General features: G+C 50.2%; 1 protein-coding gene across 1 annotated transcript in view; it reads right to left on the reverse strand.

Moving 5' to 3' along the window:
• The window catches only part of MEDAG (mesenteric estrogen dependent adipogenesis), a 33,299-nt gene extending 10,070 nt beyond the window's left edge, over positions 1-23,229 (reverse strand). Inside the window, exons 1-2 of the mRNA XM_069759008.1 lie at positions 22,809-23,229; positions 17,841-17,953 (exon numbers count right to left, since the gene is read on the reverse strand). Of these exons, the coding sequence (XP_069615109.1) occupies positions 17,841-17,953; positions 22,809-23,098 (403 nt within the window). The 5' untranslated portion in view covers positions 23,099-23,229. The remainder of the gene's footprint in view (positions 1-17,840; positions 17,954-22,808) is intronic.
• Positions 23,230-24,497: the final 1,268 nt, after the last annotated feature.

Consider the following 24,497-nt stretch of genomic DNA (forward strand, 5'->3'; position numbering starts at 1 on the left):
GATACCCAGGAGGAGGCACCCAAGCCAAAGGCTCGGCCTGGAACCAGCTGACGGTGCTGGAACCAGGTGGTGGACCCGAAGGCCCACAGGAGAGGAGAGAACAGCTAGGCCGCGAGGCAGCCGCAGTTACCGAACCCCAACAGTCCTACAGGGGGAGCTGGGCCTACTGGCACTACAGAACCAGCCTTGACTACCAATTCACGCAGCCCACATAGGAAGCTCCTAAACTGGAGGCACCCTGGAGTTGGCTAACCCGACCGCACCACGACGGGGCAAGCATAGTCGTCTCAGTGAGCTTGACACAACCCGGAAACAGCTGACGGTGCTGAAACCAGGCTTGGCACGAGGGAGTACCTGTGTCAAGAACACTGCCGAGAACCAGCTGGCGGTGCTGGAACCCAGATGCGTTGCCCCAGTGTGCAAGAGCCAATGGCACGACCGAGGACCAGTTGGCGGTGCTGGAACCCGGTTACTAAGCTGTAGGTGCCCGCGCTTAAAAGCACTACCAAGGACCGCCTGACGTTGGCGGAACTCGGATACCCAGGAGGAGGCACCTAAGCCAAAGGCTCGGCCTGGAACCAGCTGACGGTGCTGGAACCAGGTGGAGGACCCGAAGGCCCACAGGAGAAGAGAGAACAGCTAGGCCGCGAGGCAGCCGCAGTTACCGAACCCCAACAGTCCTACAGGGGGAGCTGGGCCTACTGGCACTACAGAACCAGCCTTGACTACCAATTCACGCAGCCCACATAGGAAGCTCCTAAACTGGAGGCACCCTGGAGTTGGCTAACCCGACCGCACCACGACGGGGCAAGCATAGGCGTCTCAGCGAGTTTGACACAACCCGGAAACAGCTGACGGTGCTGAAACCAGGTTTGGCACGAGGGAGTACCTGTGACAAAAACACTGCCGAGAACCAGCTGGCGGTGCTGGAACCCAGATGCGTTGCCCCAGTGTGCAAGAGCCAATGGCACGACCGAGGACCAGCTGACGGTGCTGGAACCCGGTTACTAAGCTGTAGGTGCCCGCGCTTAAAAGCACTACCAAGGACCGCCTGACGTTGGCGGAACTCGGATACCCAGGAGGAGGCACCTAAGCCAAAGGCTCGGCCTGGAACCAGCTGACGGTGCTGGAACCAGGTGGTGGACCCCAAGGCCCACAGGAGAGGAGAGAACAGCTAGGCCGCGAGGCAGCCGCAGTTACCGAACTCCAACAGTCCTACAGGGGGAGCTGGGCCTACTGGCACTACAGAACCAGCCTTGACTACCAATTCACGCAGCCCACATAGGAAGCTCCTAAACTGGAGGCACCCTGGAGTTGGCTAACCCGACCGCACCACGACGGGGCAAGCATAGGCGTCTCAGCGAGCTTGACACTACCCGGAAACAGCTGACGGTGCTGAAACCAGGTTTGGCACGAGGGAGTACCAGTGACAAAAACACTGCCGAGAACCAGCTGGCGGTGCTGGAACCCAGATGCGTTGCCCCAGTGTGCAAGAGCCAATGGCACGACCGAGGACCAGCTGACGGTGCTGGAACCCGGTTACTAAGCTGTAGGTGCCCGCGCTTAAAAGCACTACCAAGGACCGCCTGACGTTGGCGGAACTCGGATACCCAGGAGGAGGCACCTAAGCCAAAGGCTCGGCCTGGAACCAGCTGACGGTGCTGGAACCAGGTGGTGGACCCGAAGGCCCACAGGAGAAGAGAGAACAGCTAGGCCGTGAGGCAGCCGCAGTTACCGAACCCCAACAGTCCTACAGGGGGAGCTGGGCCTACTGGCACTACAGAACCAGCCTTGACTACCAATTCACGCAGCCCACATAGGAAGCTCCTAAACTGGAGGCACCCTGGAGTTGGCTAACCCGACCGCACCACGACGGGGCAAGCATAGGCGTCTCAGCGAGTTTGACACAACCCGGAAACAGCTGACGGTGCTGAAACCAGGCTTGGCACGAGGGAGTACCTGTGTCAAGAACACTGCCGAGAACCAGCTGGCGGTGCTGGAACCCAGATGCGTTGCCCCAGTGTGCAAGAGCCAATGGCACGACCGAGGACCAGCTGACGGTGCTGGAACCCGGTTACTAAGCTGTAGGTGCCCGCGCTTAAAAGCACTACCAAGGACCGCCTGACGTTGGCGGAACTCGGATACCCAGGAGGAGGCACCTAAGCCAAAGGCTCGGCCTGGAACCAGCTGACGGTGCTGGAACCAGGTGGTGGACCCCAAGGCCCACAGGAGACGAGAGAACAGCTAGGCCGCGAGGCAGCCGCAGTTACCGAACCCCAACAGTCCTACAGGGGGAGCTGGGCCTACTGGCACTACAGAACCAGCCTTGACTACCAATTCACGCAGCCCACATAGGAAGCTCCTAAACTGGAGGCACCCTGGAGTTGGCTAACCCGACCGCACCACGACGGGGCAAGCATAGGCGTCTCAGCGAGCTTGACACTACCCGGAAACAGCTGACGGTGCTGAAACCAGGTTTGGCACGAGGGAGTACCTGTGACAAAAACACTGCCGAGAACCAGCTGGCGGTGCTGGAACCCAGATGCGTTGCCCCAGTGTGCAAGAGCCAATGGCACGACCGAGGACCAGCTGACGGTGCTGGAACCCGGTTACTAAGCTGTAGGTGCCCGCGCTTAAAAGCACTACCAAGGACCGCCTGACGTTGGCGGAACTCGGATACCCAGGAGGAGGCACCTAAGCCAAAGGCTCGGCCTGGAACCAGCTGACGGTGCTGGAACCAGGTGGTGGACCCCAAGGCCCACAGGAGACGAGAGAACAGCTAGGCCGCGAGGCAGCCGCAGTTACCGAACCCCAACAGTCCTACAGGGTGAGCTGGGCCTACTGGCACTACAGAACCAGCCTTGACTACCAATTCACGCAGCCCACATAGGAAGCTCCTAAACTGGAGGCACCCTGGAGTTGGCTAACCCGACCGCACCACGACGGGGCAAGCATAGGCGTCTCAGCGAGCTTGACACTACCCGGAAACAGCTGACGGTGCTGAAACCAGGTTTGGCACGAGGGAGTACCTGTGACAAAAACACTGCCGAGAACCAGCTGGCGGTGCTGGAACCCAGATGCGTTGCCCCAGTGTGCAAGAGCCAATGGCACGACCGAGGACCAGCTGACGGTGCTGGAACCCGGTTACTAAGCTGTAGGTGCCCGCGCTTAAAAGCACTACCAAGGACCGCCTGACGTTGGCGGAACTCGGATACCCAGGAGGAGGCACCTAAGCCAAAGGCTCGGCCTGGAACCAGCTGACGGTGCTGGAACCAGGTGGTGGACCCGAAGGCCCACAGGAGAGGAGAGAACAGCTAGGCCGCGAGGCAGCCGCAGTTACCGAACCCCAACAGTCCTACAGGGGGAGCTGGGCCTACTGGCACTACAGAACCAGCCTTGACTACCAATTCACGCAGCCCACATAGGAAGCTCCTAAACTGGAGGCACCCTGGAGTTGGCTAACCCGACCGCACCACGACGGGGCAAGCATAGGCGTCTCAGTGAGCTTGACACAACCCGGAAACAGCTGACGGTGCTGAAACCAGGCTTGGCACGAGGGAGTACCTGTGACAAAAACACTGCCGAGAACCAGCTGGCGGTGCTGGAACCCAGATGCGTTGCCTATTAAAGATTGTCTTCCTAGAGCCCCAACTAGCGGTGCTGGAGCAAAGGGTAAGCAGGGGGAGCAGAGTGTACGCCGAAGCCTGCACTGGAGGCAGCTTTGTGTCAGCGTTGCGTTTGCAGGACACTTTGCCGGCTACACAGTGTGGGAACAGCTGGCGTTGCTGAACCCCACTAACACAATGGCGGGTGTTTTTCTCTGTGCAGCTAGCACTTGCGGGCAAAAACTTGCGATGTTAGAGCCCGTGGTGAAGCAGGAGGAGGAGGAGAGGAGCAGAGTGTAGGCCGAAGCCTAGTTGAACCAATTTCAAAGGAAACCTTTAACCCCCCCTCTGGGACACACCTTGTGCAGTATTAATGCTGCACAAGTGAAAGGTTGCTCTATTAATTTGTCTACTTGCACACGCTGAATGAAAGACGTACACAATTTAGCCCATTCTACAGTCAAACTGTAGTGGATGCGTGACTTGGCTTTTTAAGGAGACGCAGCACAGGTGTCCCAAATAACGCCTTGGTGCTTGGCGCAGCTTCCTGAGCATTGTTATTTGCTGTACAGGAGTCTGCGCTCTTGTGTTATCCCTTGGCAATGCCCTGTTAGAGCTGCTCGTCTTATGACCTCATTTCATGTTGGCCGGTGCGGTTAACGATGGCCATAAATCCCAGACCCACAGTGCCTTTTCATAAAGTCACACTGCGGTGCTGGGATTCGTTGCCTTGAGCAGTAAATATTTTGGCCGCTCACACACGTCCTTACACCTGCTTCAGACTGGGCGGCCTCTGCTGATCCCTTCTCGCATGCCGCGGCCATGAGGCTGCACAGTCTGAAGAAGGCGGAAGGAGATGAGTTAAGACAGGCGAAGATATGCACTGCTCGTGCCCATCAATCACACCCTCGCAGTCAAAATAAGTAAGACAACGAGGAGCATTGTTTCAGGCAGGGCGGACGCACAGGCACAGGCAGCCAACCAATGATGTCAGAAGACGGGCAGCGCTACCAAGGGGGGTGCTGCGTATCATTAGAAAGGAAAGTCACACCTCAGGGACAGTGGAATGGTCTCTAATGAGACACATTTTGTACGTGTTGAGTTCCACGTGGGCAAGGAGAAAAAGTCAGCCACCTTGTACAAATGCAGCAGTACTGCTGTACAAGGTGGCTGTTATACATAGAAACACCTGGGGGGGTGGGGCCAGGTTCCCTTTAATTTCAGTTCATGTGCCTGCGTGGCGTTTGCAGGTCACGTTGCCGGCTACACAGCAGGGGAACAGCTGGCGGTGCTGAACCCCACTAACACATTGGCTGGTGTTTTTCTCTCTGCAGCTAGCATGTCCGGGCAGAAACTGGCGGTGTTTGAGCCCAGGGTCAGCAGGAGGAGGAGAGGAGCAGAGTGTAGGCCGAAGCCTGCACTGGTGGCAGCTTTTGGTCGGTTGTGCCAGCGTGGCTTGTGCTGGACACGATGTCGGCTACACAGCAGGGGAACAGCTGGCGGTGCTGAACCCCACTAACACATTGGCTGGTGTTTTTCTCTGTGCAGCTAGCACTTCCAGGCTACAACTGGCGGTGTTATAGCCCAGGGTCAGCAGGAGGAGGAGAGGAGCAGAGTGTAGGCCGAAGCCTAGTTGAACCAATTTCAAAGGTAACCTTTAACCCCCCCTCAGGTGTTGCAAGGTACAAGAGCCACACCTTGAACTGCATTAATGATGCACAAGTCAAAGGTTGCTCTCTTAATTTTGCTCCTTGCACACGCTGAATAAAATACGTACACTATTTAGCCCATTATACTGTCAAACAGTAGTGGAGGCGTGACTTGTCTTTTTAAGGAGACGCAGCACAGGTGTACAAATTTACACCTAGGTGCTGGGCGCAGATTCCTTACCGTTGTTATTTGCAGTACAGGAAACTGCGCTCTTGTGTTATCCCTTGGCAATACCCTGTTAGTGCAGGCCGTCTCATGACCTCATTTCATGTTGGCCGGTGCGGTTAACGATGGCCATAAATCCCAGACCCACAGTGCCTTTTCCTAAAGTCACACTGCGGTGCTGGGATTCGTGGCCTTGTGCAGTAAATATGTCCGCCGCTCACACATGTCCTTACACCTGCTTCAGACTGGGCGGCCTCAGCTGATCCCTTATCGCATGCCGCGGCCATGAGGCTGCACAGTCAGAAGAAGGCGGAAGGAGGGGAGTGAAGACAGGGGAACATATGCACTGCTCGTGCCCATCAATCACACCCTCGCAGTCAAAATATATGAGACAATGAGGGGTGTTGTGTCGGGCAGGGCGGACGCACAGGCACAGCCAGCCAACCAATGATGTCAGAAGACGGGCAGCGCTAACAATGGGGGTGCTGCGTGTCATTAGAAAGGAAAGTCACACCTCAGGGACAGTGGAATGGTCTCTAATGAGACACATTTTGTACGTGTTGAGTTCCACGTGGGCAAGGAGAAAAAGTCAGCCACCTTGTACAAATGCAGCAGTACTGCTGTACAAGGTGGCTGTTATACATAGAAACACCTGGGGGGGTGGGGCCAGGTTCCCTTTAATTTCAGTTCATGTGCCTGCGTGGCGTTTGCAGGTCACGTTGCCGGCTACACAGCAGGGGAACAGCTGGCGGTGCTGAACCCCACTGACACATTGGCTGGTGTTTTTCTCTGTGCAGCTAGCACTTCCGGGCAGAAATTGCAGGTGTTTGAGCCCAGGGTCAGCAGGAGGAGGAGAGGAGCAGAGTGTAGGCCGAAGCCTGCACTGGTGGCAGCTTTTGGTCTGTTGTGCCAGCGTGGCTTGTGCTGGACACGATGCCGGCTACACAGCGGGGGAACAGCTGGCGGTGCTGAACCCCACTGACACAATGGTGGGTGTTTTTCTCTGTGCAGCTAGCATGTCCGGGCAGAAACTGGCGGTGTTTGAGCCCAGGGTCAGCAGGAGGAGGAGAGGAGCAGAGTGTAGGCCGAAGCCTGCACTGGTGGCAGCTTTTGGTCGGTTGTGCCAGCGTGGCTTGTGCTGGACACGATGTCGGCTACACAGCAGGGGAACAGCTGGCGGTGCTGAACCCCACTAACACATTGGCTGGTGTTTTTCTCTGTGCAGCTAGCAGTTCCGGGCAAAAACTAGCGGTGTTTGAGCCCAGGGTCAGCAGGAGAGGAGCAGAGTGTAGGCCGAAGCCTAGTTGAACCAATTTCAAAGGTTACCTTTAACCCCCCCTCAGGTGTTGCAAGGTACAAGAGCCACACCTTGTGCAGCATTAATGCTGCACAAGTAAAAGGTTGCTCTATTTAATTTGCTCCTTGCACACGCTGAATAAAACACGTACACTATTTAGCCCACTATACTGTCAAACAGTAGTGGAGGCGTGACTTGTCTTTTTAAGGAGATGCAGCACAGGTGTCAAAATTTACACCTAGCTGCTGGGCGCAGATTCCTGAGCGTTGTTATTTGCTGTACAGGAGTCTGCGCTATTGTGATCCCTTGGTCATGCGCTGTGAGCGCTTCCTGTCTTCTGACCTCATTTCATGTCGGCCGTTGCGGTTAGCGATGGACATGAATCCCAGACCCACAGTGTGTTTTCAAAAAATCACACTGCGTGGCTGGGATTCGTGGCCTTGTGCAGTAAATATGTTTGACACTCACACATGTCCTTACACCAGCTTCAGACTGGGCGACCTCATCTGATCCCTTATCGCCTGCCGCGGCCATGAGGACACCCAGTCTGAAGAAGGCGGAAGGAAATGAGTGAACACAGGCAAACATATGCACTGCACATGCCCATCAATCACACCCTCGCTGTCCAAAAAAATAAGACACCGAGGGGCGTTGTTTCGAGCAGGGCAGACGCACAGGCGCAGCCAGCTAACCAATGATGTCAAAAGACGGGCAGCGCTAACAAGGGTGGTGCTGCGTATCATTAGAAAGGAAAGTCACACCTCAGGGACAGTGGAATGGTCTCAATGAGACACATTTTGTACGTGTTGAGTTCCACGTGGGCAAGGAGAAAAAGTCAGCCACCTTGTACAAATGCAGCAGTACTGCTGTACAAGGTGGCTGTTATACATAGAAACACCTGGGGGTGGGGGGCAGGCTCCCTTCCATTTCAGTTCATGTGCCTGCGTGGCGTTTGCAGGTCACGTTGCAAGCTACACAGCAGGGGAACAGCTGGCGTTGCTGAACCCCACTGACACATTGACTGGTGTTTTTCTCTGTGCAGCTCGCATGTCCGGGCAAAAACTGGCGGTGTTAGAGCCCAGGGTCAGCAGGAGGAGGAGAGGAGCAATGTGTAGGCCGAAGCCTGCACTGTTGGCAGCTTTTGGTCGGTTGTGCCAGCGTGGCTTGTGCTGGACACGATGCAAGCTACACAGCAGGGGAACAGCTGGCGTTGCTGAACCCCACTGACACATTGACTGGCGTTTTTCTCTGTGCAGATCGCATGTCCGGGCAAAAACTGGCGGTGTTAGAGCCCAGGGTCAGCAGGAGGAGGAGAGGAGCAGAGTGTAGGCCGAAGCCTAGTTGAACCAATTTCAAAGGTTACCTTTAACCCCCCCTCAGGTGTTGCAAGGTACAAGAGCCACACCTTGTGCAGCATTAATGCTGCACAAGTAAAAGGTTGCTCTATTTAGTTTGCTCCTTGCACACGCTGAATAAAACACGTACACTATTTAGCCCATTATACTGTCAAACAGTTGTGGAGGCGTGACTTGTCTTTTTAAGGAGACGCAGCACAGGTGTCAAAATTTGCACCTAGGTACTGGGCGCAGATTCCTGAGCGTTGTTATTTGCTGTACAGGAGTTTGCGCTATTGTGATCCCTTGGCCATGCGCTGTGAGCGCTTCCTGTCTTCTGACCTCATTTCATGTCGGCCGTTGCGGTTAGCGATGGACATGAATCCCAGACCCACAGTGTGTTTTCAAAAAATCACACTGCGTGGCTGGGATTCGTGGCCTTGTGCAGTAAATAGGTTTGCCGCTCACACATGTCCTTACACCTGCTTCAGACTGGGCGGCCTCAGCTGATCCCTTATCGCCTACCACGGCCAGGAGGCCGCACAGTCTGAAGAAGGCGGAAGGAGATGAGTTAAGACAGGCGAACATATGCACTGCTCGTGCCCATAAACCACACCCTCGCTGACAAAATAAATATGACAACGAGGGGCGTTGTTTCTAGCAGGGCGGATGCACAGGCGCAGCCAGCTAACCATGATGACAAAAGACGGGAAACGCTACCAAGGGGGGTGCTGCGTATCATTAGAAAGGAAAGTCACACCTCAGGGACAGTGGAATGGTCTCAATGAGACACATTTTGTACGTGTTGAGTTCCATGTGGGCAAGGAGAAAAAGTCAGCCACCTTGTACAAATGCAGCAGTACTGCTGTACTAGGTGGCTGTTATACATAGAAACACCTGGGGGGGTGGGGCCAGGTTCCCTTTAATTTCAGTTCATGTGCCTGCGTGGCGTTTGCAGGTCACGTTGCCGGCTACACAGCAGGGGAACAGCTGGCGGTGCTGAACCCCACTAGCACATTGGCTGGTGTTTTTCTCTGTGCAGCTAGCACTTCCGGGCAAAAACTAGCGGTGTTTGAGCCCAGGGTCAGCAGGAGGAGGAGAGGAGCAGAGTGTAGTCCGAAGCCTGCACTGGTGGCAGCTTTTGTTCTGTTGTGCCAGCGTGGCTTGTGCTGGACACGTTGCCGACTACACAGCAGGGGAACAGCTGGCGGTGCTGAACCCCACTGACACATCACCTAGTGTTTTTTCTGTGTAGACAACACTTCCAGGTGGCAACTGACAGTGTTGAAACCCAGGGAATCAAAGAGGAGCAGAGTGTAGGCCGAAGCCTGCAGTGGAGCAAGTTGAAAGGGAACCTTTAACCCCCCCCCCCCAGGCATTTGTTGCTGAAAGAGCCATCTTGTACAGCAGTAATACTGCACATGGAAAATGGTGGCTCCGAAAATTATGCTCCTTGCAAACGCTGAAGTACACACTCATATAATGTGTCCCCTCACACCGTCAAACCATCCCGGAAGTGGGACTTTCCTTTGTAATGTGACACAGCACAGCCGTCATTCCAACCCCCTTGGTGCCGGGCGCCACCTCCTCAACGTTGTTTGGTTCTGTCACGGAGCCCGCGCTGTAATGTTATCCCTTGGCCATGCACAGTTAGCGGTGCCCGTCTTCTGACATCATGTAGGTGTCAGGCTGGCAGTGCCTGTGCGTCCAAGCTGCCCTAGATCCAACCTTGCAGTGTCATCTAATGTAGTCCCACTGCGGGCCAGGGATCCATGGGCATGCGCAGTGCATATCATCGCCTCTCACTCACCTCCTTCCTGCTTCTTCAGACTGTGCGGCGTCACGGCCGTGGCATGCTATTAGGGATCAGCTGACGCCGCCTAGTCTGAAGAAGCGTGAAGAAGGGGAGTGAGAGGCTAGTATATGCACTGCGCATGGCCATGGATACCAGGCCCACTGTGGGATCACATTAGACGACACTGCGAGGTGTGATTTCGGGCAGCGTGGACGCACAGGCGCAGCCAGGACGACAACAAATGATGTCAGAGGACGGGCAGCGCAAACTGTGCATGGCCAAGGGATAACATAACAGCGCAGGGTCCATGACGGAATCAAACAACGCTAAGGAGGCAGCGCACGGTGCCAAGGGGGTAGCAATGACGGCTGTGCTGCGTCACATTACAAAGGAAAGTCCCACCTCCGGGATGGTTGGACGGTGTGAGGGGACACATTACATGAGTGTGTAGTTCAGCGTTTGCAAGGAGCATAATTTCAAGAGCGACCTTTCCCTTGTGCAGTATTAGTGCTGCACATGGTGGCTCTTTCAGTAACAAACGCCTAGGGGGGGTGGGGGACAGGTCCCCTTACATTTTAGTTGTGCCAGCGTGGCGGTCGCATGACACGTTGCCGGATACACAGCTGGGGATCAACTGACGTTACTGAACCCCAATAACAGAGGAGCGACTGTTGACTGTGCACACAGCACTTCCAGGCACCAACTGGCGGTGTTAGAGCTCAGGGACAGCAGGAGGAGCAGATTAGAGGTACTGCCGCACACACAGCTGGGGATCAGCTGACGTTACTGAACCCCAATAACAGAGGAGCGACTGTTGACTGTGCACACAGCACTTCCAGGCACCAACTGGCGGTGTTAGAGCCCAGGGACAGCAGGAGGAGCAGATTGGAGGTATTGCCGCACACACAGCTGGGGATCAGCTGACGTTACTGAACCCCAATAACAGAGGAGCGACTGTTGACTGTGCACACACCACTTCCAGGCACCAACTGGCGGTGTTAGAGCCCAGGGACAGCAGGAGGAGCAGATTGGAGGTATTGCCGCACACACAGCTGGGGATCAGCTGACGTTACTGAACCCCAATAACAGAGGAGCGACTGTTGACTGTGCACACAGCACTTCCAGGCACCAACTGGCGGTGTTAGAGCCCAGGGACAGCAGGAGGAGCAGATTGGAGGTATTGCCGCACACACAGCTGGGGATCAGCTGACGTTACTGAACCCCAATAACAGAGGAGCGACTGTTGACTGTGCACACAGCACTTCCAGGCACCAACTGGCGGTGTTAGAGCCCAGGGACAGCAGGAGGAGCAGAGGAACAGAGTGTAGGCCGAAGCCTGATTGGAGCAAGTTGAAAGGGAACCTTTAACCCCCCCCAAGACGTTTGTAGCTGAAAGAGCCATCTTGTGCAGCACTAACGATGCAAAAGGAAAAGGTGGTTCTTTTAATTATGCTCCTTGCAAACACCGAAGTAAACACTAAAAATGTGTCCCCTTATACCGTTAAACCGTCCCGGAAGGTGCGAATTTCCTTCGTAATGGGACACAGCACAGCTGACATTCCTATCCCCTTGGTGCCGTGCGCTGCCTCCTCAGCGTTGTTTTAAGCTGTCACGGAGCCTGCGCTGTTCTGTTAGCCCTTGGCCATGCCCAATTAGCGCTGCCTGTCTTCTGACATAATTTGGTGTCAGGCTGTTACTGCCTGTGCGTCCACGCTGCTCCAGATCCCACCTCGCAGTCTCGTCCAACGTAATCCCACTGCGGGCCTTGGAACTATGGACATGCACAGTGCATATCCTCGACTCTCACTCCCCTCCTTCCCTCTTCTTCAGACTGTGCGGTGTCACGGCCGTGGCATGCTATTAGGGATCAGCTGACGGCGCACAGTCTAAAGAAGGCGGAGGGAAATGAGCGAGAGCCCGAGGGGAAGATATGCACTGCGCATGACCATGGATCCCAGGCCCGCAGTGTGACTCAATCAGAAGACACAGCGAGGCGGGATCTCGGGCAGCGCGGCCGCACAGGCGCAGCCAGCCTGACACCAAATTATGTCAGAAGACAGGCAGCGCAAATAGGGCATGCCCAAGGGATAACAGAACAGCGCAGGCTCCGTGACAGCTTAAAACAACGCTGAGGAGGCAGCGCATGGCACCAAGGGGGTAGGAATGACGGCTGTGCTGCGTCACATTGCGAAGGAAAGTCCCAGCTCCGGGACAGTATAACGGTATCAGTGAACACATTTTATAAGTGTTAAGTTCTGCGTGTGCAAGGAGCTAAAAAAAAAAGAGCTACCTTTTCCTTGTGCAGCATTACTGCTGCACAAGATGGCTCTTTCAGTAACAAACGACGGGGGGGGGGGGACAGGTTCCCTTTCATTTAGGTTGTTGTGCCAGCGTGGCGGTCGCAGGACACATTGCCGGCTACACAGCTGGGGATCAGCTGACGTTACTGAAACCCAATAACACTGGGTCGTATGTTTTTACTGTGCAGCCTGCACTTCTGAGCCGCAACTGGCGGTGTTGGAGCCCAGGAATAGCAGTTCAGGTGGTAGAAAGATGAACACAGCAGGAGACCTGGATGACACCCAATTACTTAATCAGGCAGAGGAGTGGCAAATTCCTGCGAGATCCAGGCCTGGTTCATTTTCAGGAAAGTAAGCCGGTCAACGTTATCGGAGGATAGTCGCATGCGACGGTCTGTTAGTACACCACCTGCGGCACTAAAGACACGTTCCGATAAGACACTAGCCGCAGGGCAAGCCAGCACCTCCAATGCATACTGGCTTAGCTCTGGCCATGTATCCAGCTTAGAGACCCAAAACTTGAACGGGGAAGAGCCGTCTGGGAGTACAGTAAGAGGGCAAGCCATGTAGTCTGTCACCATCTGACGGAACCGTTGCCTCCTGCTGACTGGAGCCGCCGGTGATGGTGTAGACATTTGGGGCGGGCACACAAAAGTGTGCCAGAGTTGTGCCATACTGCGCTTGCCTTGGGCAGAGGCACTGCTTCTGCTCCCTCTTTGGGCAGAGCCTCCCCCACTGCCTCGACGCACTGAGCTGCTTTGTAAAGCACTAGCAGCACTCCTCTCAGTTGGACAGGAGAAGATGATGGAATTCACCAGTGTGTCGTGGTACTCCCGCAATTTACGCTCCCGGGTCAACGCAGGGATGAGGTTTTGGACGTTGTCCCGGTAGCGAGGATCGAGGAGGGTGAACACCCAATAATCAGGCATGTTGAGAATGTGGTCGATGCGGCGGTCGTTTCTCAGGCACTGCAGCATGAAATCCACCATGTGCTGCAGAGTGCCAACTGGCCCAGAAACGCTGTCCCCTGCTTGAGACATGATCTCTGCCCGCTCGTCATCACCCCACCCTCGCTGTACACACTGACCACTGGACAATTGTGTCGCTCCCTCCTCTGGACGGAGCTCTTCCTCCTCCATTGACTCCTCCTCATCCTCCTCACAAATTGGCCCCTGCGTACCCCTTTGTGAGGAACCACGTGGCGCTGACTCTCCAGAAGCTGATGGAAAAGGTGACTCCTCATCCTCCACCTCTTCACAACATCATCCCTTAACCCTTGCAAAGTTTGCTGAAGCAGGCAGATGAGGGGGACAGTCATGCTGACTAGTGCATCATCTGCACTTGCCATCCGCGTGGAATAATCAAAAGGACGCAAAACCTGGCAGACGTCCTTCATAGTGGCCCACTCTGTGGTTGTGAAGTCTGATCGGCGCTGACTGCGACTTCTTTGCGCCTGATGCAGCTGGTACTCCATAACTGCTTGCTGCTGCTCACACAACCGCTCCAACATATGTAACGTGGAATTCCACCGGGTAGGTAGGTCACATATGATGCGGTGTTCCGGAAGGCGGAATCGGCGCTGCAGAGCAGCAATGCGGGATCTGGCCAAGCTGGAACGCCGCAAGTGAGCACACTCTAGGCGGACCTTGTGCAGCAGGGCATCAAGATCCGGATAGTCCCTCAGAAAACTCTGCACAACCAAATTGAGCATATGTGCCAGACATGGGATGTGAGTGAGGTTGCCAAGGGCCAAAGCTGCCACCAGATTTCGGCCATTGTCACACACTACCATGCCTGGCTGAAGATTCGCTGGCAGTAACCACACATCGCTCTCCTGCTTGATGGCATTCCAGAGCTCCTGCGCTGTGTGGCTTCGATGCCCCAATGAAACTAGTTTCAAGACGGCCTGCTGACGTTTGGCCACGGCTGTGCTCATGTCGGTCATAGGTAAACGTTCACGGGTCCATGTGGAGGTGGACTGTGACGGATCCTGCAGAGAGGAATCTGAGGAACTGGTGTAAGAGGAGGAGTCGATGCGTACAGACTGGATTCCTGCAATCCTTGGAGTGGGCAGGACACGTCCTGCGCCACTCGCACGATCTGTACCTGGCTCAACAACATTAACCCAATGGGCAGTGAGGGAAACATATCGCCCCTGTCCATGCTGACTGGTCCACGCATCGGTGGTGAGGTGGACCTTGCTACTGACGGCGTTCAGTAGCGCATGTTTTATGTTTGCCTCAACATGCCTGTGCAGGGCAGGGACAGCCTGCCTGCTGAAGTAAAAGCGGCTGGGCACCTTGTACTGTGGGACTGCCAATGCCATCAAGTCACGGAAGCTGTCAGTCTCCACCAGCCTGAACGAGAGCATTTCCAGGGACAACAGTTTGGCAATGCCTGCATTCAGAGCCTGTGCTCGGGGGTGGTTGGCCGAGAATGCCCGCCTTTTCTCCCATGCCTGTACTACCGATGGCTGTAGAGTAGACTGGGAGTGTGAGGATGACTGGGAAGGTGGTGCTGTGGGTGGAATTACACTAGGTCTCTGGACAACAGTGGAGGAAGAGGCAACACGAGATGAAGAGGTGGTAGCTGCCGCTGTTGGTTGGCCTACGTCTTCACTGTGTTTCTGTAACTCCACCGCGTGCCTGGTCCGCACATGTTTCCACATATTTGTGGTATTGAGGTTGCTGACACTTTTACCTCTTTTTACTTTCTGATGACACAGCTTGCATTTGACAAAACAAATGTCATCTGCAACTGTGTCAAAAAAGGACCAGGCACTGCAAGTCTTGGGAGCGCCCTTTTTGGCTTTGGAAAGAGACAGGCTCCTAACGGGTGCCAAAGTGGAGGCTACAGGCTCCGCAGTCTTCCCCCTCCCTCTCCCTCTTTGGCCCGTAAGGGGAAGCTCTTCCTCAGAGCTGCTCCCACCACCTTCCTGTTCCTCACGCCACGATGGGTCAAGGACCTCATCATCTCCACTACCCTCTGCCACCAACTGCTCCTCCTGGGTAGTCTCGGCAACACAGTACGCATCAGAAAGCGGCACCTGAGTTTCATCATCAGATGCGTACTGCGCTGTGGTCACCGGAGGCACTGGCCCACCTGCCTCTTCAGAGTCAGAGAGAAAAAGCTGTTGGGCATCACTGCACACTGCCTCTTCTTCCATTTCTCCAATGCTGCTTGGCTGGCCCCCTGTTTCCAAGCCAAGAGATTCAGAGAACAGAAGTAGAGACGGCTCCTGTCCTGGGCTCTCTGACTGCTTGGCCAATTTGGCAGGTGGTGAAGAGACAGATGGCTGCTCTCCAGTGCTCTGTGCCTGAGAGGATGTGGCACTAACTGAAGTCGATGCCGAGGCGTTAGCTGCCATCCACCCGACAACGGCTTCAATTTGGTCTTCACGCAGCAGCGGTGCACGGCGCTCTCCGACAAAGCTGCGCATGAAGGACTGTTCCCTGCTGAAACTGAGTGATGACGAGTCACCGGCGCCCGCAGCAGGCACAGAATCACCACGTCCTCTCCCTGCTCCTCTCCCTGCTCCGCGCCCACGCCCACGTGCCTTACTCCCTGCCCTCTTCATCTTGGTTGACAGATAAAGATAAGCAGAAAAGTACTAAGGCCTTAGCGTGCTTATTCCTGAAATGCTCCTTCTAACAGGTGTAAGAAACACTAATGTTGTAAAGTGTGGACTAAACTTTAAACGGGTGGAAAGACACTAATAGGAATTTTTTTTTTTAATTTTAAACAGGCTGCACTATTTGAAAAAAAGGAAATTGTTTTTCAAGGTATGAGGCAGTAACGCACCCTGAGCTGAATCCAACCGGCTATGGCTGCACACAGACTACAGGGCGAGCTGCGCTCACACAGAGACCGTGCAGACAGCCGTAAACGGCGCTGCAAGGCCAAAAAACCCTCCTCTAGGTTATCCTATGTAGTGTTTTTCCACTATTTAGCTGGAGACGGGTGGAAAGACACTAATAGGAATTTTTTTTTTTTAATTTTAAACAGGCTGCACTATTTGAAAAAAAGGAAATTGTTTTTCAAGGTATGAGGCAGTAACGCACCCTGAGCTGAATCCAACCGGCTATAGCTGCACACAGACTACAGGGCGAGCTGCGCTCACACAGAGACCGTGCAGACAGCCGTAAACGGCGCTGCAAGGCCCAATAAACCCCCTCTAGGTTATCCTATGTAGTGTTTTTCCACTATTTAGCTGGAGACGGGTGGAAAAACACTAATAGGGAATTTTTTTTAAAATTTTTAAACAGGTTGCACTATTTGAAAAAAAGGAAAATTTTTCTCAAGGTATGAGCCAGTAACGAACCCTGAGCTGAATCCAAACGGCTATGGCTGCACACAGACTACAGGGCGAGCTGGGCTCACACGGAGACCGTGCAGACAGCCGTAAACGGCGCTGCAAGGCCCAAAAACCCCCCTCTAGGTTATCCTATGTAGTGTTTTTCCACAATTTAGCTGGAGACGGGTGGAAAAACACTAATAGGGAATTTTTTTTTACATTTTTAAACAGGCTGCACTATTTGAAAGAAAGGAAAATTTTTCTCAAGGTATGAGCCAGTAACGAACCCTGAGCTGAATCCAACCGGCTATGGCTGCACACAGACTACAGGGCGAGCTGGGCTCACACGGAGACCGTGCAGACAGCCGTAAACGGCGCTGCAAGGCCCAAAAACCCCCCTCTAGGTTATCCTATGTAGTGTTTTTCCACAATTTAGCTGGAGACGGGTGGAAAAACACTAATAGGAAATTTGAGAAAAAATGTGCAGCAGGCTGCACTATGAGCAAAAAAGGACAACTGTGTGAGGCAGTGTGAACCCCCCCTGAGCTGAATACAACTGGGTATATGGCTGCACACAGACTACAGAGTGAGCTGCACACACACACACACACAGAGACCTTGCAGAACGCTGTTAAAACAGCGCTGCAAGGCAAGAGCAAGGTGAACAGTGAAGAACACACAGCGTTTTGCTAAATTAGCCTTTGGAAAGGAAAATAAAGCAATTAACTAGCTCAACTGGCCCTCAGTTAGAACACAGCGTCCTGTCCCTAACTGAAATCACAGCAGAGTGAGCGCAAAATGGCGGCAGCGATTTTTATAGCGCAGAGTGACATCATTTCAGCAGCCAATCACAGCCTTGCCAGTACTTACATGCCCACCATGCTAAACAGGATGTGCCCACACTTCCAATCATTCCTCATTGGCTGCTGCGTTCTGTTTGAATTCTGGGAACTTCCGATTCCGGTATCCGATACGCGGGAAGTATCGGAATTCGGTATCGGAATTCCGATACCGCAAATATCGGCCGATACCCGATACTTGCGGTATCGGAATGCTCAACACTAATCATGACCTGTTTATTTGTGCTCCATGAAGTTACTGAAGACAGGAACATCTTGTACTATTGCAGGTACTTGGGTCTGGTTGTACCACACCGGTGATAGAATAACAAGCTGACATTACCTGATGGAGTCATAGGTCATTTTCCAAGGGTCGGACTTTAGTATTGTTTTCAATCCCTGATTCAACTGAGATTTTCTTAAAGGCGTTTGAACGTTACCCAAAACACTAACATTAGATGTGAATTGCAGCATGAAGATCTCGAAAACTTATCATCGTACCTGAAGTTGAATCACTGTTGACTTTTTTGGCGTTTGTTATAAATAACAGGGGCTTTGCTAGCAATGTTTCTCTGTAATCCTTATAATCCACATGACTTCGAAGGGTGACTTTCCTGAAAAAATAAAAATACAAAGCATAACATAATGTTAAAAGGGTTCTCTATCTTCTGAAACAAAAAAATAACAACAACAAAACCTATAAAAAAAAACTAAAAACAAAAACAACTCACCTTTTCTATACAGCAAAGGCACTCTGGTGGTCCTTGTTTTTATGTAAAAGAGCCCAGCTTTGTAGAAAATCACTGACCACACCAGTCAAGTTCTGGATATAAATGAGTCAGTTGATTCACAGGACTCCAGTCCACCAACCAGGACACTGCTGGTGGCTAGATGGGAGGCCCTAAAGTCTCTTACCTTCCAATGTCCCCACCATGGCATTTGATTCATCAAGGCCGGCCCAATGTCATCTTTGGGATGTGACAAACAGATTTACAGACGATATTGATTGAGCTCTGAACAATCAAAAACCAAGTAGGGTACGCCAGAAGGTAAGAGATTTGTGGGCCTCCTGTCTAGACGTCAAATACCACTGATCTGGACACTTTACCAGAGTCCCACAAATTGATCGGCTCATCTCTAGTTTTGTATATTCCTGACATCACTGCAAAGCCATAATTGCAGCACTGGTCCTGTCCGCACAGGACATGAGCACTTGTTAAGCAAAAACAAGGAATCGGGACCATGGGAATGTCAAAGCTCTGAATCACCAGGGGAAAGAAGAGGTGTGTGCTGATTTTTTTTCTGTTTCACAGCTTTTGCTGCAGGTTTTATTTTTTTTCCTATTTGTTTTTAAGTTAATATCAATCTAAAAGAGCTCAGATGTCCAAAAGAAGGTTAGCAATCTTTTTACAAACCATTAGCAACTTCATGCAAAGTCATCCTGAATTCTATGGGGATTTTTAAATTCAACCTACATACACATTGTCTTCCGGTTGACCATTTTGCTGTGCCTAGGGCTGTTTAGGACAGGGAAGAACTAATGATTAGGAATGAGTGGACACATGGATATTCAGGTTTGCCTTGTTCGACCGAACTTTAGTCCAAAGTTCAGTTCGGATACCACAACTCTACCCAAACTTGAATCAGAGCCAGAACCCAACAGAAGTCATTTGGGACCCAAACATTGGTGCTGTATAAAGTCTCTCTCTCCGCATCCAAACTTTGAACAATAAAACGGACTTCCGGGAGAAGTCCATGTTCAGAGTTCAGTACCGGACACTAACTTTACAGTTTGGGTTCGCTAATCTCTACTAATGATAAAGGTAATAAACAAATACTTTATTATAGATTAGCATTAGTGAAGTAGACCGTTAGAGGAAAGACTATTAAATATGGGACTCCATAGTCAAAAATTAGTAACAGTCCCACACTACTACTTGCAATGAAGAGAAGTTCTTCTTGGCAACTGGACTACATGCCAGCTTTCCTTATAGTTCTGTTATGGTGTTATTGAGCACTCCATTTGCCCCTTTCCTTTCCTGTTCTGAATAACAACTAGAGCCTTGTATCAGCCGCAATGGAGAATCGCTGTTTAGTAGAAGATCCACCTCTGACAGAATTGAAACGTCAATGCATTAAAGGGACATAAATTCCTCTAATTTGCCACCATGTGAAGGCACATGTCCCCTGCAGTGGATGACGTCGGACCAGAACTGGTTTTCCCAAGCAATAATTGCTAGTTACTGAGATTTAGAGCAGCCAAACTTGAAATGATCATCTGACTGCCCTGCAAGCTTTGTTTTCAAAACATTTAAAGGTCTTCTGTCAGTAGGACCAACCCCCCGACGCAGACGTCTTCTCAGCTAATTTACATGTTAGAAAAAAGTGTATTTCTCTGGAATTATGCCCTGGATTACAAATATCAAGATGTCATTTTATTCAGTTTCCTATGACCTACATGCCCATATAGACGGCTTAGGAGATTCGCTTTAACCCATTACTTGCCAAATTAGACATTTTCATTTTACAGATTTTTCAGAAAAGGGCGTCACAATATTCAATTAAAAATGACAATGACATGATTTCCTATTTTGAAAACATTAATTTTACAAACACAACACAAAAAAATTGGACCTAATTCTAAAAACTATAAAATCTTAGTTGCTAGAAGTAAAAGATTAGGCATCCCAAAAAAAGGACATTGGTAGATAATGGGTTAAACAAGTGCAATAACTTCTAACTTGTAACCACTGCTAACTTGTATGCAGACCTGGCATTTGTAAAGGGCTGTAAAATATGTGTATAAAATACACAGCAAATATTATAAGGAATACATTGAATATTCATATTATAGTTTGTGTGGTTTAAAAGTAAATTCTCAAGGAGGTACAGATTTGGATAAGTTCCTAAATCCCTGCTGGAACCTTTCTATATTTATCATTAGTCATTTCTTCTGAGATCACATCCTTTCTGGCACTTTGAGCCCCTTCTTGCTCTTAGATGTGACTCTCTTTGGAGTATTTTGTTCACTTCTGTGTTAAAGTGATTTCATTTGTCGAACTGCAGCCAAATATGATGTCTCCAGCGTCTGTCTGCCAATACTTAATGGACGTGACATTAGAAGCTTACGTTCCAAATTCCAAAATCTCACCAGCGGAGACGCCACTTTTTTTTAATTATTGCAAACACTGAAATTTGTAAACCTTACAATGTGGATTCAATATATAAGAAGTTTATATTTTATTTGGTTTAGCATAAGCTATCACAATGACCTGAATATCGAATGTAGTCATGAAATATTTCTCTTGGATGGCACACTGTTATATGGGCTGTGCCCGACCTGCAGCGGAAGGAATGACATCAGCCAGCGTCGCGCCAATGATTCCAGATACATTCAGTTTCCCACTGTATCACATCACTAAAAGGAACAGCGAAGTCCATTTATGATTTGGTTGGGTGAAAAAGATCCGCCCAACATTTTGGTGCCTTTTTTGCTTCTAGGAGTAGTGACCTGTAGCTGTAATATTCTAACCTCATACAGGGCAGGATATTAGAGGTGTTTTTTGAGTCCTCCCTTAATTTGTTTAAATGTGATAAAATAACATATACTCAGTTATATCAGCCTCCTGCTCGCTCTGCCAATACATCCTTGCCATCAGTCACTGCTTACCATGTCCCGCTGCAGCCAATCACTAAGCTCAGCCAATGCAGATGGCATGAGCTTCTGAGCTCAGTGACTGGCAGCAGCGGTGATGTGCGTTGTTGATGTGACCTCCCCGTTGCAGGCAAAACACAGACACCAGAGTAGCAATGAGCTGGCACTGTAATAGGGGAGGGTGATTACTAGCTGTCATTATCATTTTACATTAGAGCAAGCGATTGGGGTTCACTTTTTTAAAAGTAAAAAAACGCTTTAAGCCCAAGCAACTCTTGATATACAGAAAAATCTTTTAGTAGAAGTTTCCCCATACAATCCTATATTGTATCAATAGAAGAAAAGAACTTCCGGCTCTGGAACATAGATGTTTTTAACAAATGTCTTAGCCAACGCGTTTTGACCCCATGTGATCTTAGTCATGGCTATAACACATATAACAAAAACATTTTTACATAGCAGTAGTAACTGCAATATAAAGAAGGTTTTTTTTTTGTTATATGGGTTATGGCCATGACTAAGATCACATGGGATCAAAACGCGTTGGCTAAGACATTTGAAGATGCTGTTAAAAACATCTACGTTAGTAAAGCAGCAAGTTTTTAAGTCTGGAAATGGAGTGACAGATGCTATATTCTTCTGCGATTTCACATGTGTCTGTGCACCTGTAATGAGGGAGAAACAAATGTAAGGATAGTGAGCTGGAAAAACATGAAATTGCAGATTTTATATCAATACCTTAAAATCTATATGCAACCCAGACAGCTGCAAATCCGGGACTTGTACAGATGTGCTCAGTTATACTTGGCTGTGTGGGTTCCACTTTATGGATTTTAAAGTACTGATAAAAATAATAAAGTGGATTTTATGTTGTGTGGATGTGGATTTTATGGGAACAGACCCTCGTGCTGGAACCTTTTTCTGTCCTTTAAAAGCCTAACGACATGTTGGAATTCCTATAGCGCACTTGGTTGGAAATGGGACATGGTGCTTTGCAGAGAACATTAAATCAATTTTGGAACCTCTGGTGGTCTTCGCAGTCAGTCCCCGCTATTGGCATGCCTAATGAATGTGCTATCAATATTATTTTCAAGGAAAAACTCTGAATTTTAAAGAATATTTCCCTAAAATTGTGCGCAAAAAGTCCACATAAAGGGGATAATGTATCACTACAGATTGGCCATTTACACCATTTTATACATGTAACTAAATTCCACATGAAGTCCTGCAAGATCTAATGTGAAGAGAACATAAAGCTACATGTTCTGTGTTAGCAGTTTACTTACACACTTTTTTTTATAAAAGGTGGTTAGACTGCAATAATAAGAAATCAGATTTTATTATGACCTTCATAGGGACAAAGCCCGAATTACCCCAGTGTACGTTTTTACAGTATAGTGTCAGCATGAGGCATAACTTGTAGCTCCTGGACCCCAATGCAATATCGGTAACAAGTCATCCCCTACCTTATTGTATTTTTAATACTGGTTTCCTATTATGAAGGTACTTGGGACTCCTTCAAACCCTGGTCTAATTACTACCATTGCACCTTTAACACTGACCCAAAAGTGTTAAGGAAAGGCTTAGGCTAGATTGGCACATAAGCAGCTTTTTAAAGCCAAGGCACAACTAGATATTAATGAGTTTGTACTGAAAACCGGCCAAGTTGTACAGCTCAAAATCCATCCCATACATCTAAATAAGATTGCTTCTGCAGCTCGTACATGGACTTTACATACATGTTGTTTTGAAGGGAACAATCCAATTCAATATTATACCTGAATAGTCGAGAGTTTCGATGGCAGCCCACTCACCTCTGGATATAATTGACGATCCTGCACTGACGACCATCAATCAGAGCGGTGCCGTCACTATACACGTTGAAGCCTCCGGAGCAGTTATTAGAAATCAACACGTCATCCTCCAGGGTCAGGTACTTGTCCTGCAGCTCTACCAGCAGTTTTAGGGGTAGCAGGGCTATCTCACAGTTGGCAGTGGTAAGTGTGGCCAAGATGTCTGAGCCAACCGACGAAAAACTCATTACGGAGCGGACGCTGGTGATCCGCTCCAATTGGGACTTGTTCACCGGATCCCCTGTTGCCATTATGATGTCTCGGCGAAGTCAAGCTGTAAAGCTCCACAACAAACCCTTAGATATTCTCTGGTCTAGCTATTGCAGGACTGATTGCTCCATCCAGCTCCAACTGCTTCCTAAGAGCTCAGAGTCAGGGTGGGACAGTAAGCCCTTCCTTATGGGAGGCACATGCACTTCTCACACCACTCCTGCCTTATACAATGTCCTCACCCCCTCCTTACAACAGGTGGAGGAAGAACTGCAAGAAAAACTGTCAGGGAGAGATCAGGTTCAGAAAAACAGGTTCTAAAATTGTTGATCATCAGGAAAGTCAAACACGATTAACCCTGTCATTGTCAGACGCCTGATTCATGTGCAGTACAAAAGCTGTGGCATCTTTTTTAAAACTTTTTTTTTTTTCAGGAAAAGTTAGCCTTTACAAAGCAGATGTCGTGCTATGCTCTGCTTTATATATATAAATAAGAATATGCTAAGAAATTACAGTATATGAAGAGAAATTATAGTGTAATATCTCTATGCAGAATCAAAGGTTTTCTGAACTAAAAAAAAGAAATGCATTCAAAAACCCAATTACAAAATTCACCAAAAACACATCGAATAAAAGGGAAAAAGCATAAAAAAGCAGTAAAAAACAACAATCAGAGAAAGATTGTTAATTTTTCTGAGGACGCCTGTAGAAAACACAGGATTTAAGCTACAGGTGAAGATAGCCACCCTAGTATATTGCATTACAAGTATATTGCATTGCAGGCTAGACGGCCAAGGATTTATTTTGTTATTGTACTGCAATGTACTTGTGTTGCATTAAGGTGGTAAAACAGGTTGAGATCAGCTTTGAACAGTAACCTATGTTGAGGTGACAATCTTCAATTTTAGTAACTACAGTAATTTGCCCATCAATCTTTGAACAACAAAGCATATTTTATGGAACAAAAAATAATTTTGTGCTTGTGAGGGAATGGGAGACTTATTAATGCGAGGAGCGGGGACCCCTGCTGTCTTTTTGTGCATGGCAGTCAGCCATCAATGGAAACCCTAGTCAGTTCGGCACCAACACATAGAGATGAATTATGAGAGTACCGTGCATCTCAGGGTTAAGTCCACCATACCTCCAGAATCCTTGAGAGGTCTCCACACAAAGACTGTGTCTCATCATTCTCTAGTTGTCCCAGATACCAAGCTATCGAGACTGGCTCTCCAGAACCACTTAACCGACCCAAGTTTTTACTCTCCATATCGGTCCAGCCCTAACGAACCCGTTGAGACATCAGTCGTCTTGTTTGGACCTCCCACTAAGAAGTTATGACCCATCCTAGATATTGGGAATTATTTCAACCATGAGGTCAAGGGAGAAGATTTCAGTTCGACCCAGGGGGGAGGTGGCAAATACTTGAGGGGGTGCGCTAAG

Source organism: Ranitomeya imitator, chromosome 3, assembly GCF_032444005.1.
Source record: "Ranitomeya imitator isolate aRanImi1 chromosome 3, aRanImi1.pri, whole genome shotgun sequence".
NCBI lineage: Eukaryota > Metazoa > Chordata > Amphibia > Anura > Dendrobatidae > Ranitomeya > Ranitomeya imitator.